The 19,145-nt window shown below is 45.9% G+C and overlaps 1 protein-coding gene across 1 annotated transcript; it reads left to right on the top strand.

Annotated features, from left to right (window-relative positions):
- Window positions 1–12,388: 12,388 nt before the first annotated feature.
- Window positions 12,389–18,524, top strand: FBXL15 (F-box and leucine rich repeat protein 15). The gene is made up of 4 exons (XM_053387967.1): window positions 12,389–12,492; window positions 14,053–14,212; window positions 15,367–15,869; window positions 18,288–18,524. The coding sequence occupies exons 1-4, from the start codon at window positions 12,446–12,448 to the stop codon at window positions 18,475–18,477; spliced, it is 900 nt and encodes a 299-aa protein (XP_053243942.1). The 5' UTR covers window positions 12,389–12,445; the 3' UTR covers window positions 18,478–18,524.
- Window positions 18,525–19,145: the final 621 nt, after the last annotated feature.

The raw sequence follows: 19,145 nt of genomic DNA, 5'->3' as shown, positions 1-19,145 counted from the left end.
AACCACACAGTCTTGCTGCTAATAAATTCCAACGTAACCACCATTGTTCATCTTTCGAAGTTATTTCCAGATGGCAGGATGTTGTGTTCTGAAATTGTTCTAGTCTCATCCAAAACAAGATAAGTCTTTTTCCAAACCTCTGCAAAAATTTGTAAGAACATTAGGTAACGGTAAACGTACCCCTGCCCGTACAGGCCAGTCGTGACCGACTCTAGGGTTGCGAGCTCATCTCGCTCTAGAGGCCGGGAGCCGGCGCTGTCCGAAGACACTTCCGGGTCACGTGGCCAGCGTGATGAAGCTGCACTGGCAAGCCAGCACCAGCACCGCAAACGGAAACACCGTTACCTTCCCGCTAGGTAAGCGATCCCTATTTATCTACTTGCACTTAGGGGTGCTTTTGAACTGCTAGGTGGGCAGGAGCTGGGACCGAACGGTGGGAGCTCACCCCACCGTGGGGATTCGAACCGCCAACCTTACGATCAGCAAGTCCTAGGCACTGAGGTTTTACCCACAGCGCATAAGAACATTATGCATATGTAAATGACTCTGTCCACCACCTCCCACTTGCCATCATAACACATTACCTCTTTTGCAAATGTATTTTATTTTCACTGTGGGACATTGAGGATGGGTGATGGAGGGGAATATTGTTAACCTTTCCCCATATTGTTCCCCCAAAGCTGCTATTTACCCTTCAGGGGAGATATGCAGACACAGTATCATATACACATCATATAGTTGTGACCATAATCTTGTAAATCATCTCCTTAATTAAATAAAAGCATTCTTCTGGCATATTTCTTCCCTATCCTTTTTGTCCAAAATTGCATTCAGATTCCTCCATCCCTCTTTCATAGATACACTGTATTTTCTTACATCTTACCTGGGATAAAAAAATTAATAAATCCCAGAAATCAAACTTTTAGATGTAATATTCTGTGCCAGTATAATCTTTCTCCATTTCTGCAAAGCTATAGGAAAGGTAATGAAATGATGCATCCAAAATTTAAATGATAAATTTTAGCTGATTTTAAGTCCCCACTATTAAAACATTTGTCTCAATCTGTCCTCTTATTACCTCTGCTTCCAAAGACAAGGCAGCTGACAAAAGAAGAAAGGTCCTTTTTGTGGTGACACCCTGCCACAGATATCTGACAGGCATCTTCATTGTTAAATTTTAGGTACCAGTTTTAAAACTTCTTATTTGCTGAAACTTCAAGTATTTTTCTTGCTTTTATCAGCTGATGATTTTCATTAATAGATACCGCTTTTTAAAAAATGCTGCTATTGCACTTCATTGGGTTGCTGTTTAAATCATTTTTTTTTTAAAAAATAAGTGTATGCTGATTTGGAAACTAACTGCATTTAAAAGCATCATATAAATCTTTGAGATAAGTTATTTTGAGGCTGGCCAAACCTAGAGCAAACGCAGGAGGGAATAATAGCTTCTATTTTTATTGAAGACTTATGTGGAGTTGTTATGGTAACTGCACATAAGGCAGCAGAGAGTACAGTGCCCATCTTCCTTATTTTACTCCTTTCAGCTAAATAAGCATTGTGGATTTATGCATGTGATGGAGACTATAATGCAGCTGCGCTGTTAGTACACAGTCCCATATTTGACAAGAAAACGATAAAACTGACAGATTCAACTCACCAGAGCTGACTTTCTTTTTGCTGCCCCCTTTATATCATGTAGACTCCACATCTATTCATTCTTGTAGCAAATGGAATTTCCCACCTGAGGCTTCACGATGTATTGATTGCGTCCTACTGGACAATGTATCCTCTTCTTCCTCACAATAATTCATATCTAAGGCTTCAATTGGGGGCCGGAGCAGGAATTTCCTTCTCAAAAAGGACCTCTCTGCTTTGAAAGTTCCACATCCTCAGAAATTGGGTTCCCTGTGACCGGTGATCTTAGTCTTGTCTGCAGCATGTAGAAATCCTCAACATCTGTGTCAATATCTGCAGTGGAGCTTCTGTTTAGCATTCATGGTAGCCATTCTGGGTGGTGGTGTATGTGTGGCTTCTACTTACATACCCAAGTGAAAAACCCCAGTTCTGGGACTTTGGCTGGAAAAGCTACTGTGGTGCTGAAGGGACAGCTCCGGAACACATGGGCAAAGACAGCAGCCATCAATGGCCACTGCCCTACAAGGGCATTTCCAGGCAGTCGAGAATATGCAGCAGTTTCCAAGGTACTGTGGTCAAATCAGATGCCATTTTCTGGGGAAATCTTTTTGTCGCAGGGATATGGTATTTTTTTCAGCACTTAAAATGGGATGCTATGTAGCTCAGAAAATACAATTTCTCTCTACTCCCGCCCAACCTCCCTTGCTATTGTCAGTGCCATATGGAACGTGGTTGCATGGCTGTCACAGGCACATTAGAATTTATTAGATAGTTCCTCTCATTCTGCTACAGAATATTATTTTGCATACCCAATAATCTGAAATTACTGTAAAAGCCCTGGGATCCATTATATACGGCTTCATCAAGGAGCTAAAAGTTCTGTTATCTTCGGCATCAATAATTTTGCAGCATGACCACTGAATTTATAATATGATTTTCAAGGCTTTATATGGTACTTTGCTTTCTGTCCTTTCTGGACCAGAACATTTGTCTTGGGTTGAAGATAGCCTGCCCATAGAGGCACTGGCATACGATCCTGCCTGACATGAAATGTGAGCAATCACTCTTATTTTGTCAGAAATCATTAGGGCTAGGATCTGGAATCCTCAGCTGTCTGCAGCTGCCTCTTCTGGGTGAACCGCAGAACTGCCGCTTGGAGCATTTCCCAGACTGGCTTCACCCACCCAGACAGCCCACTGGTCTCTCTTAGACAGAAAGAGCTATAAAAGATTTCCTCTTTGGGCTGAGGTTTGGTTAAGGAGCCATGGTCCTCTTTATGGTTGTGTGTTCCAGTGAATTCTCTTTGTTCTGACTCTCAGCTTGATCCTGCAGTTCTGTACACAGCACAACTCCTGGCTCTCCTCTTACAAGTGTACACTTCAGGTTTGTATAAAGGTTTCATGGAGTGCTGTTGACTCTAATACAATTTATGGTGATGTTAGAGGAAGTGAGTGATTTGTCTATCACAATGTCATTTTTTTCAGCTCCTGAAATGTCACAAGGCACTTAATGAATCTGAAACCTTGTCTCTGTTCATGGGAAGATCTTTGCAAAATGTGTTATTGACTTGCCCTCTTCAGAAGAATCAGTCAAGTCCTCATATTTGATTATCGGCTTTAATGCTGAACTATCAGTGCCAGAGACAAGCTCGCTGCTGTGTACAACCAGGAGGATGTTTGCAAATGTTACAGTTGATGAACAGTTAGTGCCATTCAAAGGAAAATGTCAGGGAGGCAATATGCTGTCCAAACCTCCAAGATACAGTATAACATCCTGGTTTGTATTGCAATTCCAAAATGCAATATGTTTATAATGCATTTGATGGCTGAAAGGCACTGTTCCTGGCAACTCTGGGTTTTCAGACTGTTTAAACTGTTTTCAGATTTTTATTTTTTTTAATAAAATGTTTCATTATTGAAAGGTCTGCCACCCTGGGCTGCTTTGGGAGGAAGGGCAAGATAGAAACTGAAATCATACTAATGTATAGAGAAAGTACACCAACTGCTCAAAACACTGGCCAGAAAGTGGCTGAGAAACTAACAACATATTTAGAGCATTCTGAATGGGATACAACAACTGAAAACTTTTTTAAAAAAAACCAGTGTGCCATTGGTTAGGGGATAAGCTAATATAAATCTAACTCTAGTTGGCCCTTTGAGAGAATTTCTGGTTTGATTGTTGATATTTTCAGAGTTCCTCACCCAGAAATCCAGAAATTCCAACAGCAGCAATTCTAGTTTTCAGGAAGATTTGACATTTGTAAGTTATGTGCCAGGGAAAGAAAGGACAGTGATTATCCTTTTCTCAATGCAACAATTTCAGACCAGAATTCCATGCCTGAGATAGTTCTTTATTATATTAAAACCAAATAGGTTATGGACACAGGTGACTAGATGCCAAATACACTTCCTCTTCTTCTTAAAATATGGGGATGGGGGGGGGTTACTGTCTGCTTCTTAAACTTAGTGCTGTGGTCTTTAATGGTCTTTAAGAATTAAAACTCTAATTATTAGGCTGTAGTGGAATCATAGAATTGTAGAGTTGGAAGGGACCACAAGGCTCATCTAATCCAACTCCCTGCAATGAAGGAACTTTTGCCCAATGGGGGGCTTGAACTTACCACCCGGAGATTACGGTAAGTGTCTCATGCTCTACCAACTGAGCTAGCCGGTCACAGTAAGGTGAATTATTTGGGTCCCAAATATATGAGACTGCATCCTTCCCTACAGGCCCTCTCAGGCATTAAGATAAGCAGAGAGGACCCATTTGGCAGTTCTGCCACCCTCAGTAGTTCAGGGGGTGATAGCCCAGGAGAGAGCATTCTTTGTGGCAGCCCCTAAATTGTGGAATTCCTTCCCCATAGAGGTGTGTGCCCAGCATCTTCACAATACAGCTTTCCATATACGCTGAAGGCACACCTGGCCTTTGACACCTGAGAGATGTGTTTTCAGGACCCGCCCTATTCGTGTGACTACAATAGGTTTGAACTGTTTTTAATTCTGAATATTAAATTGTTGCAATCTGCCCTGGAACCTGCTGGTGAAGAGCAGGCAATTGATTAATTGCCGTAAAAGAGCCTGAGTGCCAAAGGGGTGAACCTAATTTTTTTGTGGTGCAAACGTGTTTTCATGGTTTTTGTAACTTCTTTATGTGCAGGTGCCAAAACCATATCTCGGTAACCTTTGGGCAATTTGAAATACAGTCGTACCTTGGATGTCGAACGCCTTGCGAGTCAAACATTTTGGCTCCCCAACGCCGCAAACCCAAAAGTGAGTGTTCCAGTTTGTGAACGTTCTTTGGAACCTGAACGTCCGATGTGACTTCCGCGGTTTCCAATTGGCTGCAGCAGCTTCCTGCAGCCAATCAGAAGCTGCACCTTGGTTTCCGAACGTTTTGGAAGTCGAACAGACTTCCGGAACGAATTCTGTTCAATTTCCGAGGTACCACTGTATTTGGCTCCAAGGTTTCAGCAACTGAGAAAACTGAAAATGCTCATGTAGTGTCAGGGAACTGCCATCGGAGAAGCAGGAGGTGAAAGGGCTCACAGAGGCTGAGAGAGACTATTCAGCTGGGGAGGGGACCAGCAGGGGGAGAGGTGGAGGAGTTCCAAGGGAAAGTGAGTTGGAGGGAGGGCTCAGAGACACTTCCAGCGAAAATAGTGGGGAGGTTTCAGGACCTCCCATAGGGACACCTACTCCTCGCCGGAAACTGTCACGCCGAGAGTCCAGAAGACGCGTTTCCGTTAAGGAGCTTTTATGCTGGAAGAAGTTCCGTAAACGCCCACTGTCCGATTCTACGAGCGACTGATGGAGCCATGCTTAAGGAGCTCCGTCACAGACAGAGGTTTGTGGACTTAGCCAAACTCTGAGGGACTAGGATTTTACGCACAAGCAGCTCACCATCCCATCACATGTAGTAAAGCATGCATGGAATATGTAATGTAGTAAAACACACATGGAATAGGTAATAGCTGCACTACAATCTTTCTGGCACCAGGTTACAAACTTTGGGTGTGCCCTCTTCTGCTTCAAGTATTCTTATTATTTTTAAATTGTTTTTCTTTGAAGGAGATTATGTTGTTTCCTCACACTGTGCTAGAATGCCCTGGAGGAGTTTAGATTTTTTTTTAAAGTAATTAAAAATGAACAGAATAAAATAGAAAGATATAAAACACTAATATTTAGAGGAACAATGTATTTCAGGGGGTGGACTTGATGACCCTTGGGGTCCCTTCCAACTCAACAATTCTATGATTCTATGAATGTAAATTGTTGAGCAAGGTTGCTAAGTAACAGTAATGGTGACATGTCTTCCATTGTGACACCTCCCCCTGCTGGAACACTTGTCAGATGTCTTTGGAAAAAGCAGGTATTTGAGCAGACTTAAGAGAGGGACGCGGGTGGCGCTGTGGGTAAAAGCCTCAGCGCCTAGGGCTTGCCGATCGAAAGGTCGGCGGTTCGAATCCCCGTGGCGGGGTGCGCTCCCGCTGCTCGGTCCCAGCGCCTGCCAACCTAGCAGTTCGAAAGCACCCCCAGGTGCAAGTAGATAAATAGGGACCGCTTACTGGCGGGAAGGTAAACGGCGTTTCCGTGTGCTGCGCTGGCTCGCCAGATGCAGCTTTGTCACGCTGGCCACGTGACCCGGAAGTGTCTCCGGACAGCGCTGGCCCCCGGCCTCTTAAGTGAGATGGGCGCACAACCCCAGAGTCTGTCAAGACTGGCCCCTACGGGCAGGGGTACCTTTACCTTTTAAGAGAGGGAAAAGAGAGGGTAGTTAGGAAGTTACAGCCCATCCACACTTCTGTTTGTCCCGTGATTTCAAGTGATTTCAAGTTATGGGTCCAAGAGGCTGTTTTGGTCCCATCAGCTCCCCATCCAATGGATGTTTGTTCCAATTCAGCAGAAAACAGCGGGTTTTCCAGGATAAAGTGGTGGGACAAAAAACCCCCATCTCAGATCTGTGACTTGAAATCAGGGGATAAACAGGAGTATGGAGGGAGTTACTGGGTTAGTCACGTTAGCTAGTATTTTTATTAGCTAGAGCTTTGTGGCACTAGAGGGGGAATTATACAGAAAAACATCACATCTCTTAAAATGTAAGCTGAATTTCTTTGTGGTTTCTGTATTCTGATTCTGTCACTATCCATGAAAATTCAGTTACAGAAAGGTAGCCGTGTTGGTCTGCCATAGTCAAAACAAAAAATTTTTTTCCTTCCAGTAGCGCCTTAAAGACCAACTAAGTTAGTTCTTGGTATGAGCTTTCGTGTGCATGCTACTTTGACTTAGTACTTTGACTTTGTACTTTTACTACAAAGGAATTTCAGAAATAGACTGGAAAGAGAAGCTGCTGAATTGCAACTCATTACCAAACTTAAAACCATGGAGAGACCTGGTCTGAACAAAGACATTGGATTCTTATCTCATTATACATGACAAAGCCATTTTTCACCTTCTCACCCCTTGCTTTTTCCTGTAAGACCTATTGCAGTCGTTAAGAGTCGTCAACAGGCTCATCACAGCTATCTGCCAATCACCCATTCCCACCACCCTTCTGAGTAATACCCCTCCCCACCTTCTCACTATATAGAAGGATCTGGCAACTTCTGTTTCAGTGTATCTGAAGAAGTGTGCATGCACACGAAAGCTCATACCAAGAACTAACTTAGTTGGTCTTTAAGGTGCTACTGGAAGGAAAAAAATTTTTTGTCATGAAAATTCAGAATCCTAGGGGAACATCCCTCCCCAATCATGGCTGGATTATTCTCAAAACATCGTTTTCAGGACCAGCTTACATGCTTTAAGTGAAACGGCTTGCTTTCTCCTTCATGGGCATATTCAGAAGAAAACCATATCCAGGTTTGGGAGGGTCTTTTGACAAGCTATTCTCAGTGGACCCAACCCCTTCTTGAACTCTCCACAAGTGTGACAGCAAATTCATGTTAAGTCTGGAAGTGTCAGGTGTCCCAAGTTTAGTGCGGCGATATAGAGAAACCAAACCCCCAGTTCCTTACCACCTTCTCACTCTGTCTTAGATTGAAAATCTAAGTATTTGTTTTTGGAGTGTTTGTTTCAGGAAGAAAGAAAGCTCTGCAGAGATTGAGGAGGATTTTTGGCATCGCTGCTGAAAACTTAAAGTCTATCCCTTGGCCTATAAGGATGAGTCCAAGTCCACATCATTTTTGAGTGGCCTACTGCCCCAGGGATGGACAGGACTAGCTCAGATCCTTCAGGTGAGAAAATTACCTGTGCTGATGGAGAATTGTTGTGATGCCAGTGAGAAACTGGCTCATTGGGTAGGGAGGAGGCATGTCTCTGATTCAAGAAAACTTCAGCGGACTGCAATAGCATCCCGTTTGAAGAAGATAGAAAAGCATTTATTTTTACTTATTTTTCATGAGCAAGGTTGCTTGATTCATCCATTTATTTGCTCCCAAAGGGGCCAGAGAACAAGCAAAGGGCATCAAGCATCTTCGAACCAGGGAAAAGGTATGAACAACAACAACAACTTTCCTCACTGCTTTTGAGTTGAAATCCTGGCACTTATAGGGTCAGGGTGGTGCAGAAGTTACAGCAAGGGTCACCAAGTGACCAGAGGAGAAATGACTGCTTGTAGGAGCACAGAGAGAAGAAAAGCCATGGCACACCTGTAACAGCAAAATGGGATGCCTTCCTCTGCCCCAGCTGCAATAAAACATGTCTCTCCTGGATTGGTCTCTACAGCCACTGCAGGCGCTGTAACTCTCCAACAATTTGACTTTACCCTCGATGGTGCACTCTTTCATTGTCTCTTGAGACAGATGGATGTCAATATCTCACCCACTATTGGCATGCGGCCCCTGGAAAAGTGGCCACTCAGTTCCCCCCACCCTGTTTTAATACCACAGTCTAGTGTCCCTGGACAGCAGTATGTCCAACCAGTAACAAAAGGGAGCAGCAAAAGGGAGAGTTCACACTCTTTCTAACCCAACTCCTATTTTTTTGGTGAAATATATTGCTCCCCATTTAAATGCCCACTTTAAAGTCTGACTATTTAAATGCCTCACTCACTGGATCATCACCTCATTGTGGTGAGTGGGCTTGCACGTTCCTGTGATCCTTGTGAGTGAAGCTGTCAGGAGTCTCGTACTCTCAGCAGGGTCACCCAAGGCAGTAAGCTCAAAGGGGAGGAGCTAGACAAAGAATGATCCAAGAAGTCTTCAACGGCAGAACAGGAGAAAGATAATAAGTGGCATGTTACAACGGCTGTGAAGGCAGATGAAGGCTGCAGCGGATAGGAATCTACCGGTTGTTTTGATACTCTTGCCATCGGAATAGAGCCTTACTGCAAAGACTGTGCATTGGTCAGCGTGCACTGATCTACACACACAACCCAAAAAAGTCCCATGATGATTGGCAAATGGTAATGGGGGCAGGACCATGAAATCTGAAAGCCCCTAGTCATGAACTAGCACATGGGCGGTGGATACAGATTCAGTCATTCTGACTCAAGGAATGTGGCAGTTGAGTATCTTGGCAGCTGTATCCATGACTGAGCAGTCCTATTTAGGATCCACTCTGGTCACCCTGAAAAGGGGGAGAGGCTAGAAAAGGTGCCATATATATACACAAAATCTACCTTCCATTTTCCCTGACTGGATTACTGCACCCAGTGGGGTCACCACCCAGCGATTATAAAAGACAATTGAACTTTGGAACATAGAATATACGGACTTTGTTGGATAACACAGATAATGAACATCCCAAACGCAGGACTGCCATCATTGCAAGCGAGTTGTGATGTTTTAACATCAATATTGCAGCGCTTCAAGAAACTCAAAGAGCAGGAGAGGGACAACTGAAAGAAGAAAGAGGAGGCTACACTTTTTCTGGAAAGGTCTACCTGAACAAGAACGTCAAATACATGGAGTAGGCTTTGCTATCAAAAACAATCTTGTGAAAAGTCCCTATTGGAATTAATGAGCGTCTTTCAACCCTTCAAATAAAACTAGCCAAAAACCAACAGGCTACTATTCCAAATGCTTATGCACCAACACTGGATGCCAATGGAGACATTAAAGTAAACAATTTACTCTCAGCTGGATACCATCCCATCAGAGGAGGATATCCTCTTGGGGGATTTTAATGCAAGAGTTGGGCAAGATTTCGATCTGTGGCCTGTGACTATTGGTAAAGAAGGAAATGGCAACATTTGGAATCTTACTTTAGACTACCATATTTTTCGCCCTATAGGACGCACTTTTTCCCCTCCAAAAATGAAGGGGAAATGTGTGTGCGTCCTATGGGGCAAATGCAGGCTTTCGCTGAAACCTGGAGAGTGAGAGGGGTCGGTGCACACCGACCCCTCTCACTCTCCAGGCTTCAGGAAGCTATCCGCAAGCCCGCGGAGCCCGGCGGGAGCTCCCGCCGGGCGCCGCAGGCTTGCGGATAGCTGCCTGAAGCCCAAAGTCCAGGGAGTGCGGCAACCCACTGCGCACCGACGGGCCCCGCAGGCTTGCGGATAGCTGCCTGAAGCCCAAAGTCCAGGGAGTGCGGCAACCCACTGCGCACCGCCGGGCCCCGCAGGCTTGCGGATAGCTGCCTGAAGCCCAAAGTCCAGGGAGTGTGGCACTTTGCACCCCGGGCTTAGGGCAGCTATCCGCAAGCCTGTGGGGCCCGGCGGGAGTTCGCAGTGGGTTACAGCGCCACGCTCCCCAGGCTTCGGATAGCAGCAAGCTCCGGGAGCGATGGCGAGGTTGAGCGCAACCTCGCCATCGCTCCCGGACCCGTTCTGGGGATTGGGTCGGGGGAAGCTCGGGCTTCCCCCGCCCCCAGCCCCGCAAGCTCCGGGAGTGATGGTGAGGTTGCCCAACCTCGCCTTCGCTCCCGGACCCCCAGCCCCGAGGCTATAAACGAAGCCAGGACAGCTAGCGGGATCCATCCTGCTTGCTGTCATGGCTTCTTTGCTCTTTGGGGATCGGGGGGGAAATAATCCCCCCTTTATTCCCCCCCCTCAAATAAGTGCGCCCTATGGGCCGGTGCGCCCTATAGGGCGAAAAATACGGTATATTGTGCAGCGCACAACCTTGTTATTACAAACCCACTCTTTCGACAAAATAAATAAATTTATAAAGCCCAAGCTCTCTGGAAGACTGTATTCCCTCATACGAATCTTCCTGGGTTTTGAGATCTTCAGGAGAGGCCCTTCTCTTGGTCTCACCACCCTCCCAGGCATGCGGGAAAGGGGCTTCTTACTGGTGGCTGCTCCCAGAACTACCTCCCTGGAGAAGCCAGACTGGCTCCTTCCTTGCTGTCCGTCCTTCTGCCAGCAGTTGAAGACCTTCCTATTACAACCGGCCTTTGGCAACTGACTGCTTTTCATAGGCGAAGCCGGGAGGCCAACTGTCTCCACCTAAATCAAGTAAATAAATAAAAATAATTAACTAAAAGTAGAAATTGTAGAAAGATTTTGACAGATTTTTCTGAGTAGTTAGGGTCAAACGAAAGTAATTTAAAACAGCTGTTGTTGAGATATTTTGTTCCGAATCTGCTAAACAGAGCCGGACAGAGGATGACGACAGGTGGGTGCCCTGCCCCCCCTCCATAAATCCTGCCTACGCCTATGGTGCTTAAAATGAAAAGGTTGGTGCCATGCTGTTTTTATTATAATAATTTGTATGTTTTCAATAGATCAGACACACACACATACAGAGCAGACCCTGCAAGTGTCCAAATTTTCCAAGGACAATCCCGGATTTACAGAAGCCGTCCCGGTTTCTGATTTGGTCCCGGAATGTCCTGCTTTTCATCAGAGAAATGTTGGAGGGTATGGAGTGACATGACCCCTGAGCCAGGGAGATAAGAAACTATACAACCTTTAGAAAACACCTGAAGGCAGCCCTGTATAGGGAAGTTGTTTAATGCTTTATTATGTTTTTATATATGTTGGAAGCCTTCCAGAGTGGCTGGGGCAACCCAGTCATGTGGGTGGGGTATAAATAATGTTGATGATGATGATGAATAGGGCGTCCATAGTTTCACTGGAGAAATGTTGGAGTGTATGACACAGGAGCAACAATTTAAAAGCAAATACATATGTTGAATTGCTTTTTAATGATTGTCTCCTCCCTGTCCATGTTTTTACGTTCCCATATTTTATCTGTAAGCTGCCTTTTAATCCCTGTAAGAGGGAAAAGGCATAAATAAGTAACAACAACATTTCATATTAAGACAACTGGAGGGGTTTACTCCTCCCCCCCCAATGTATTTAGCTTCCCTTATTTTATATCAGCTGCCTTGAGTCTCTGTGAAGGGGGAAAGGCTGGGTATAAATAAATACGTAATAATAGTAATAATAATAATAATATTTCACATTAAGACAACTGCGTGGGTTTACTCCCCACCCCACATGTTTTTAGCTGCCCTTATATTATCTGTCAGCGGCCTTGAGCCCTGTGAAGGAGTGGGAAAAGCAGGGTACAAATAAATAATAGTAATAAGAATAACAACAACAACTCGCATTAAGACAACTGGCTGGGATTGCTCCACCCCTCCCTATTTCTCCAGCCGCCTTTATTTCATCCTTCAGTCCCTGTGAGTAATTAAATGCAGAATACTGGCGGTAATAATAATAATAATAAAAATATCAGCAGGACAACCTGGGCGGGTTTACTCTACCCTTCATAGCTCTATGCGCGCGGTCCTTCCCTCCCGCCGGGTAAGGAAGCGGTGGAGGCCGCAAAAAAGAAGCGACGCTTTCGACGCCCGTGACGTCACTTACGCGACGGTGGCTGCGGCTGTCTGTCTGACGGTGCAGCTGCCGGCAGCTCAGAAGGATGGAGCCTCCGGGCGGAGCGCGGCACTCGGGGCCGGCGGGCGCCAGGTGCGGAGAGGAGGGGGGGATGGGCGTCTGGAGAGTGAGGGGGGGGGTCTGGGGAGGAAAATAAACCCCTCCCCACCGAGTCATATAATAGACCTGCCTCGGTGGGGGTGGAGAGAGCCGGTGGCGCGTCTGTCTGGTACCGGAAGGTGGGCGGTTCGAGCCCACGCAGGGCAGGATTATCTGCATTTTGGGGGGGGGGTTGGACTAGATGACACTCCCCCCACCCCCCGACTCCTCAGGTTGTACGATGTTAAGTGGAGGTTGGATGGGCATTCGTCATGGGTGCCATAGTGGAGATCCCTGCATCGCGGCGGATTGGACTAGATGACACCCCCGTAAAAGGTAAAGGTAAAGGGACCCCTAACCATTAGGTCCAGTCGTGGCCACCTCTGGGGTTGCGGTGCTCATCTCGCTTTATTGGCCAAGGGAGCCTGTGCACAGCTTCCGGGTCATGTGGCCAGCATGACTAAGCCGCTTCTGGCGAACCAGAGCAGTGCACGGAAACGCCGTTTACCTTCCCTCCGGAGTAGTACCTAATTATCTACTTGCGCTTCTTGGTGTGACTAAGCTTCACCGTTTACCTTCCTGCCAGATTTACCTACCTATTTGTCTATTTGCACTTTGACGTGCTTTCGAACTGCTAGGTTGGCAGGAGTAGGGACCGAGAAACGGGAGCTCACCCTGTCGCAGGGATTCGAACCACCGACCTTCTGATCGGCAAGTCCTAGGCTCTGTGGTTTAACCCACAGCGCCACCCGCGTCCCCAATGACACCCCGGAGCCCCTTCCAACTCCACAGTTCTATGAATCCCAACCTGGCCAACCCACCAGGGTGGTTGTGCCGGATTTATGTATAAGCTAAACAAGCTGTAGCTTAGGGCCCCACTCAGTTGGGGGCCCCCAAAAAAATTAAAGAAAAAAAAACCCCCACTGGATGTACATTTCTAAGCTATAAGATAAAAAAAAGAAATTAAATAAAACCTACATACAGCAACAGTGTTTTGTGTTGTGTAGGCTCCTGTGATGTAAGTCATGGGCCCCGCCTGCTAGCCTGCTCCCTAAAATATCACTGGTTTGCTCATTTCTATATATAGGGTGCCTGCATTCTGCATGTGCAAATGGCATTAGATACCTGTTAGGTCTATAAATTACTATATAGCATATATTCAACACAAAAAACAGCAACAATTGGTTGTTCAACATATAAAGGGCCCCATTACCTTCAGTAGCTTAGGGCCTCATCAAATCTAAATCCGACCCTGGGGTGAAGGTAAAACTTTGGGTTAAATGATGTTGCCTGAGCTAGGAGACCTGTGCAGGGGAACCTGCCCACACTGTCCTAAATCCGGCGCTGCTCTGTAGGTGGGTGAGATCCTGTCAGGGAAGAAGGGGACATAAATTTATCTATTTATTTATTTACATATATTTATCTATCTAAAAGTTCACACGCTGCTTGATTGTTAAAGCAGTTCTCTTAAGATTACTTTCATGCAGTGTGGGCTGCCGTGCCACACTCCTTTTTAAGCAACTGCTTTCTTGACTTCCTTTTTTTTTATTCCAGAAAGCAGTTATTGGACCTGCCCTGGGAAGACATCCTCTTCCCCCACGTTCTCTCATATCTCCCTCTGAGGCAACTCCTGAGCCTGCAGAGGGTCAGCAAGGCGTTTCAGTCTCTAATTCAGCTTTACCTCACCAACATGCGCTGCTTTGATTCTAGGCAGGTATGGGTAACGGTGTGCATGTGGTAAGAATGTGTGCATTCAGTCACATGGTAGAGTGAGTGTGGGGCTGATTGTTTTCTGTTTTGTTGTTTTTAATATAACAATTTAGCAAAAGATACTGAGCGGCAACACCATCACTATCTGCCGCGCTTTGTGAAATTAGTTGTAGGTGCTTGGATCAAGCTCTCTGGTTTCTCAATTAGTGTTGGGAATAAGTCAGTGTAAGATAAGAGTTAATATTCCTGGTGCTGAACTTTTGAGCTTCAGCAGTGAGTTTGTTCAATAATTGATCCTGGGCAAAAAAGAATTTCAAGCCTAGCTGTGCAGAAGAAAGCAGGGTGACACGAGAGACAATTTATTTCTAGGAAAAATAAACTGTTATCTGATCCTTATTCTACCAGATTTTTGGATGTAAAATATACCGTATTTTTTGCTCTATAAGACTCACTTTTTCCCTCCTAAAAAGTAAGGGGAAATGTGTGTGCGTCTTATGGAGCGAATGCAGGCTGTACAGCTATCCCAGAGGCCAGAACAGCAAGAGGGATTTCTGCTTCCACTGCGCAGTGATCCCTCTTGCTGGCTTCTGAGATTCAGAATATTTTTTTCTTGTTTTCCTCCTCCAAAAACTAGGTGCGTCTTGTGGTCTGGAGCGTCTTATAGAGCGAAAAATACGGTAGCTTGAAAGTTAATAGTTTTACAGGGATATTTGGTCATATAGAAATTTTGACATCTATATGTGATGTGAGCATTGTGTACGTAAAGTTGGTGCTTAAATCTCCAATTATGCATATAAACTTCACAAATTGACTTTTTTTAAAAAAAAGCATTCTCCAGATTATAACAGAAGTTTCTAGAAGAGTTTGCTTACTTTAACGCACTTAAGCCTGTAGTTTGAACTCTCCAGAGGAGTATGCAGAGTCCAAACAGGAATAGTTACTTTATGCAAAGTAATTTTAGGATGGTTAAAATACTCTTGCTCCCTTCAATTTTTAAATTATTATTTACAGATATTATCTTTCTGTAATTTACACCCTACCCTTTAATGCCAATTGCATTTATTAGCTCTGCAAACAAAAATTAGGGCTGGAGGAGAGCACGCTTGGAATATTAAAATGCTGCAACAACAACCCATTTTGTCTTCTTGCCTATGGCAGGTGGGACCAAACATTCCGAAAGCTGCATTCTGCATCCTGCTAAAAGACAACGAGGTGTTGCAACAGCTGGCACTACAGAACTGTTCCGATTGGCTGTCTGACAAGGAGCTGCTTCCTGTGATTGGCCAGAACCATCATTTGCAGCAAATTGAGTTGAATGGCTGCGTGCAGCTGAGTCGCCATGCCCTGGTGGCCGTCTCTTTGAGCTGCCCCAATTTGCGCCGGCTTTCTCTGGCTCATTGCGAGTGGGTGGACAGCCTCTCCCTGCGGAGCCTGGCTGACCACTGCAAGGAGCTGGAGTCCCTGGACCTTACAGCCTGCCGGCAGCTGAAAGATGAAGCCATCTGTTACCTTGCACAGAGGTGTAACAGACTGAAGTCCCTCTCGCTGGCTGTCAATGCGAATGTGGGTGACGCGGCAGTGGAGGAGATTGCCAAAGCCTGTCCCGAACTGGAGCACCTCGACCTCACAGGCTGCCTGCGGGTCAAGAACAACTCCATTAGGTAACAGTTGGACACATGGAGTGCAGCAGTTGCGTGTGTATTTAATGCGTTTGTATCATGCCTTTGGGACGCGGGCGGCGCTGTGGGTAAAAGCCTCAGCGCCTAGGGCTTGCCGATCGAAAGGTCGGCGGTTCGAATCCCCGTGGCGGGGTGCGCTCCCGCTGCTCGGTCCCAGCGCCTGCCAACCTAGCAGTTCGAAAGCACCCCCGGGTGCAAGTAGATAAATAGGGACCGCTTACTGGCGGGAAGGTAAACGGCGTTTCCGTGTGCTGCGCTGGCTCGCCAGATGCAGCTTCGTCACGCTGGCCACGTGACCAGGAAGTGTCTCCGGACAGCGCTGGCCCCCGGCCTCTTGAGTGAGATGGGCGCACAACCCCAGAGTCTGTCAAGACTGGCCCGTACGGGCAGGGGTACCTTTACCTTTACCTTTTATCATGCCTTTGCGTTTGTATCATGGGACACGGGTGGCGTATGGGACATGGGTGGCGCTGTGGGTTAAACCACAGAGCCTAGGACTTGCCGATCAGAAGGTCGGCGGTTCGAATCCCCGAGACGGGGTGAGCTCCCGTTGCTCGGTCCCTGCTCCTGCCAACCTAGCAGTTCGAAAGCACGTCAAAGTGCAAGTAGATAAATAGGTACCACTCCGGCGGGAAGGTATACGGCGTTTCCGTGCGCTGCTCTGGTTCGCCAGAAGCGGCTTAGTCATGGTGGCCACATGACCCGGAAGCTATACGCTGGCTCCCTCAGCCAGTAAAGCGAGATGAGCGCCGCAACCCCAGAGTCGGTCACGACTGGACCTAATGGTCAGGGGTCCCTTTACTTTTACCTATCTTTCTTTCACCCAAATAGCTCAAGGCAAAATACAGGGTTTCATCCTCTTAACAACTCTGATAAATAGCGACTGGCCCAAGGCCATCCTGTGCACCTTTTGGTAGGGTGGGTTTTAAAACCCAGGTCTCCCCAGTTCTAGTTGGACATACTAACCACTAATCAATATAAATCCTATCCTATTATGATAGCTTTTATTCAGTTTATTGCTTATAACCACAGGTCATTCCAATATAAAACACCAGGTGAGGTGGAGGATGATAGATTTTATATGGCAAATGAAATGAGAAATCAATTAAAAACAGTCAAGCATAAATCAATAAATTAAAACATGGAGGTCTTCTCAAATTACCTGGCATGCAGTCCTTTTTCGGCCATTTTCATGAAGGAGTAAATCACATCTTCCATTGATGGATGTATTTAACATGCCACAAACTTTCCACAATACTCTGCAGCTGTTTTTTCTGGTTATTTTTATAGTTGTGTCCCCTCCCGCTCCACTTTTGTTCCTTTAGCTTGAAAGATGTGGAAGCTCCAGCCTTTGAAACTTATATCCGTCCCACTATGTTTTAAGCTTTAACTAAAAATTGCTTTTGCCTTACAATGTTTTCACCACAAGAGCTACATCTTTATTTTTGGAATGCGGATGTTGACATTCACTGTGCTGGTTTTTGGTGTTTCCTTCGGTGGGATTCTTAGATGAACGATGATTCATTAGGACCTGTCAGTTCTAGGCAGGGTCAGCTTGATTTTGAATGTTTAAATAGTGTTGTTACCCTCCTGATCCAGGGAAAAAAGTAAAAAAGTAAAACATACACTGAAAAATCAACCTTGGATTCTTTTGGCTTTTCATAAAGGCAGTAACAGTACTGGAGTTTGTGGAATCCTATACCAAAAGTACAGATTCTGTAGCCTGTAGCCTAAATTTCTCCAGCCGCAGTAAATGCAAATTCTACAGCATCGTGGGCTTACAATTTGTTTGGGCATCTCATTTTGGCTGGGCCAATTTTCAGAGACCAGCAAATGGAAAGAGATTTCTGGTGTTCTGAAAGGCTACTTGGAGACTTGTGGGCTAACGGAGGTAGGGAAAGCCATGGGGAAGAACACCAAATACCCCTCTCCTTGATTACCAGAGACTTTACTCTGCCCCTCCAAGGGTATTTACAGCCACGTTTCATTTTACAAGATGGAACGTCTTCTTGTAACCTCGGGCCAAACTGACTAATTTACAAGACCACGTTCTGAATTTCTTATCAAAAGAACTGCAAAAACACCACACGTCGTACAGCAGTTATGTAACTTAATCCCTCGCTGTCTTTCTCTGCTATGATAGGCAGAGACAATTTGCTGGATATTAGCTGGACAGTAGTAGAGATGAGGGATGGAGGTTTTTTGCTGCTTGCTGTTGAATTTCTTGCAGGATTCCTACAGGTATTGACTCTGGGACCTTCTGAATGTAAAATGTGTGCTTTATTGCTGTAGCCCCACCCCAACCCAGCCAACCCTAAAGGAATATCATGCTGGTTTGGGCAACTCTGATGCTGGCAGGAGACTGCGAACTTAAACTTCTTGCATCTTCTCTTTTGATAGGACCTTGGCAGAGTACTGCCCCAAGCTGCGTGCTCTGAAGGTGAAGCACTGCCACGACGTGGTAGAATCCAGCCTCAGCATCCTTCGCAATCGTGGTGTGGAGGTAGACGTGGAACCTCCACTACAGCGCGCCCTGGTTCTCTTGCAAGATGTAGTGGGTTTTGCACCTTTTATCAATCTTCAGATCTAATGAAGGCAAGGCACTGTCCAGTGGTCCCTGGTGGCTGCCTGCAGGAAGACCTGTTGGATACTGCTGCAGAGGAGCTCAAGAGGCAGAGAGGGTTTACGTCTCATCCCTTCAAGCCGGGCTGGTTCTGAGCTACCAATACCTTGTTGGGAACCTGTACGCGCATTAGAAAAACAAACCCACTTGCATCACAATGGACAGCAAGGATGTGTTTTGATGCATCCTAGCTAACAGATACATAGCATGTACATTCAAGGATATTCTAGAGTTGGATTTTGGGCTTGCTGCTGTGAAGCGACCGCTGACAGGCAGTTGCATTGATGTTGAACCCATTTTACCCAACTGCACTTCATGTGGACCTCCAAAGATAAATAGGGATTTTGGGGTGGGTGGGCAGGCGGGCGGGCGGGCGGAATCTATGATAACTGGAGAGTAAGGTTGACAGCTGGCAATATTAGTATGACTTCCTTTCTGCTTTGAGTTGAGTGCTGGAGAAGTCCTCACCCTCCTAGAGAGAGTGGGGAGAGATCCTTCAGGTGTGCAACAGACTGTTGTGCCCTTAAAGGCTTCAGGATAGATAGTGCTGGTGCCAGAGTGCTGAGTGGCATTCTCCAGATACCCTCCTGCTTTTAAGGGCAAATGTGGACCACACCTGTGCTGGTGCATGTAGC

This window comes from Podarcis raffonei, chromosome 5 (assembly GCF_027172205.1).
Source record: "Podarcis raffonei isolate rPodRaf1 chromosome 5, rPodRaf1.pri, whole genome shotgun sequence".
Taxonomy (NCBI): Eukaryota; Metazoa; Chordata; class Lepidosauria; order Squamata; family Lacertidae; genus Podarcis; species Podarcis raffonei.
This window is presented reverse-complemented; position numbering and strand designations above follow the sequence as displayed.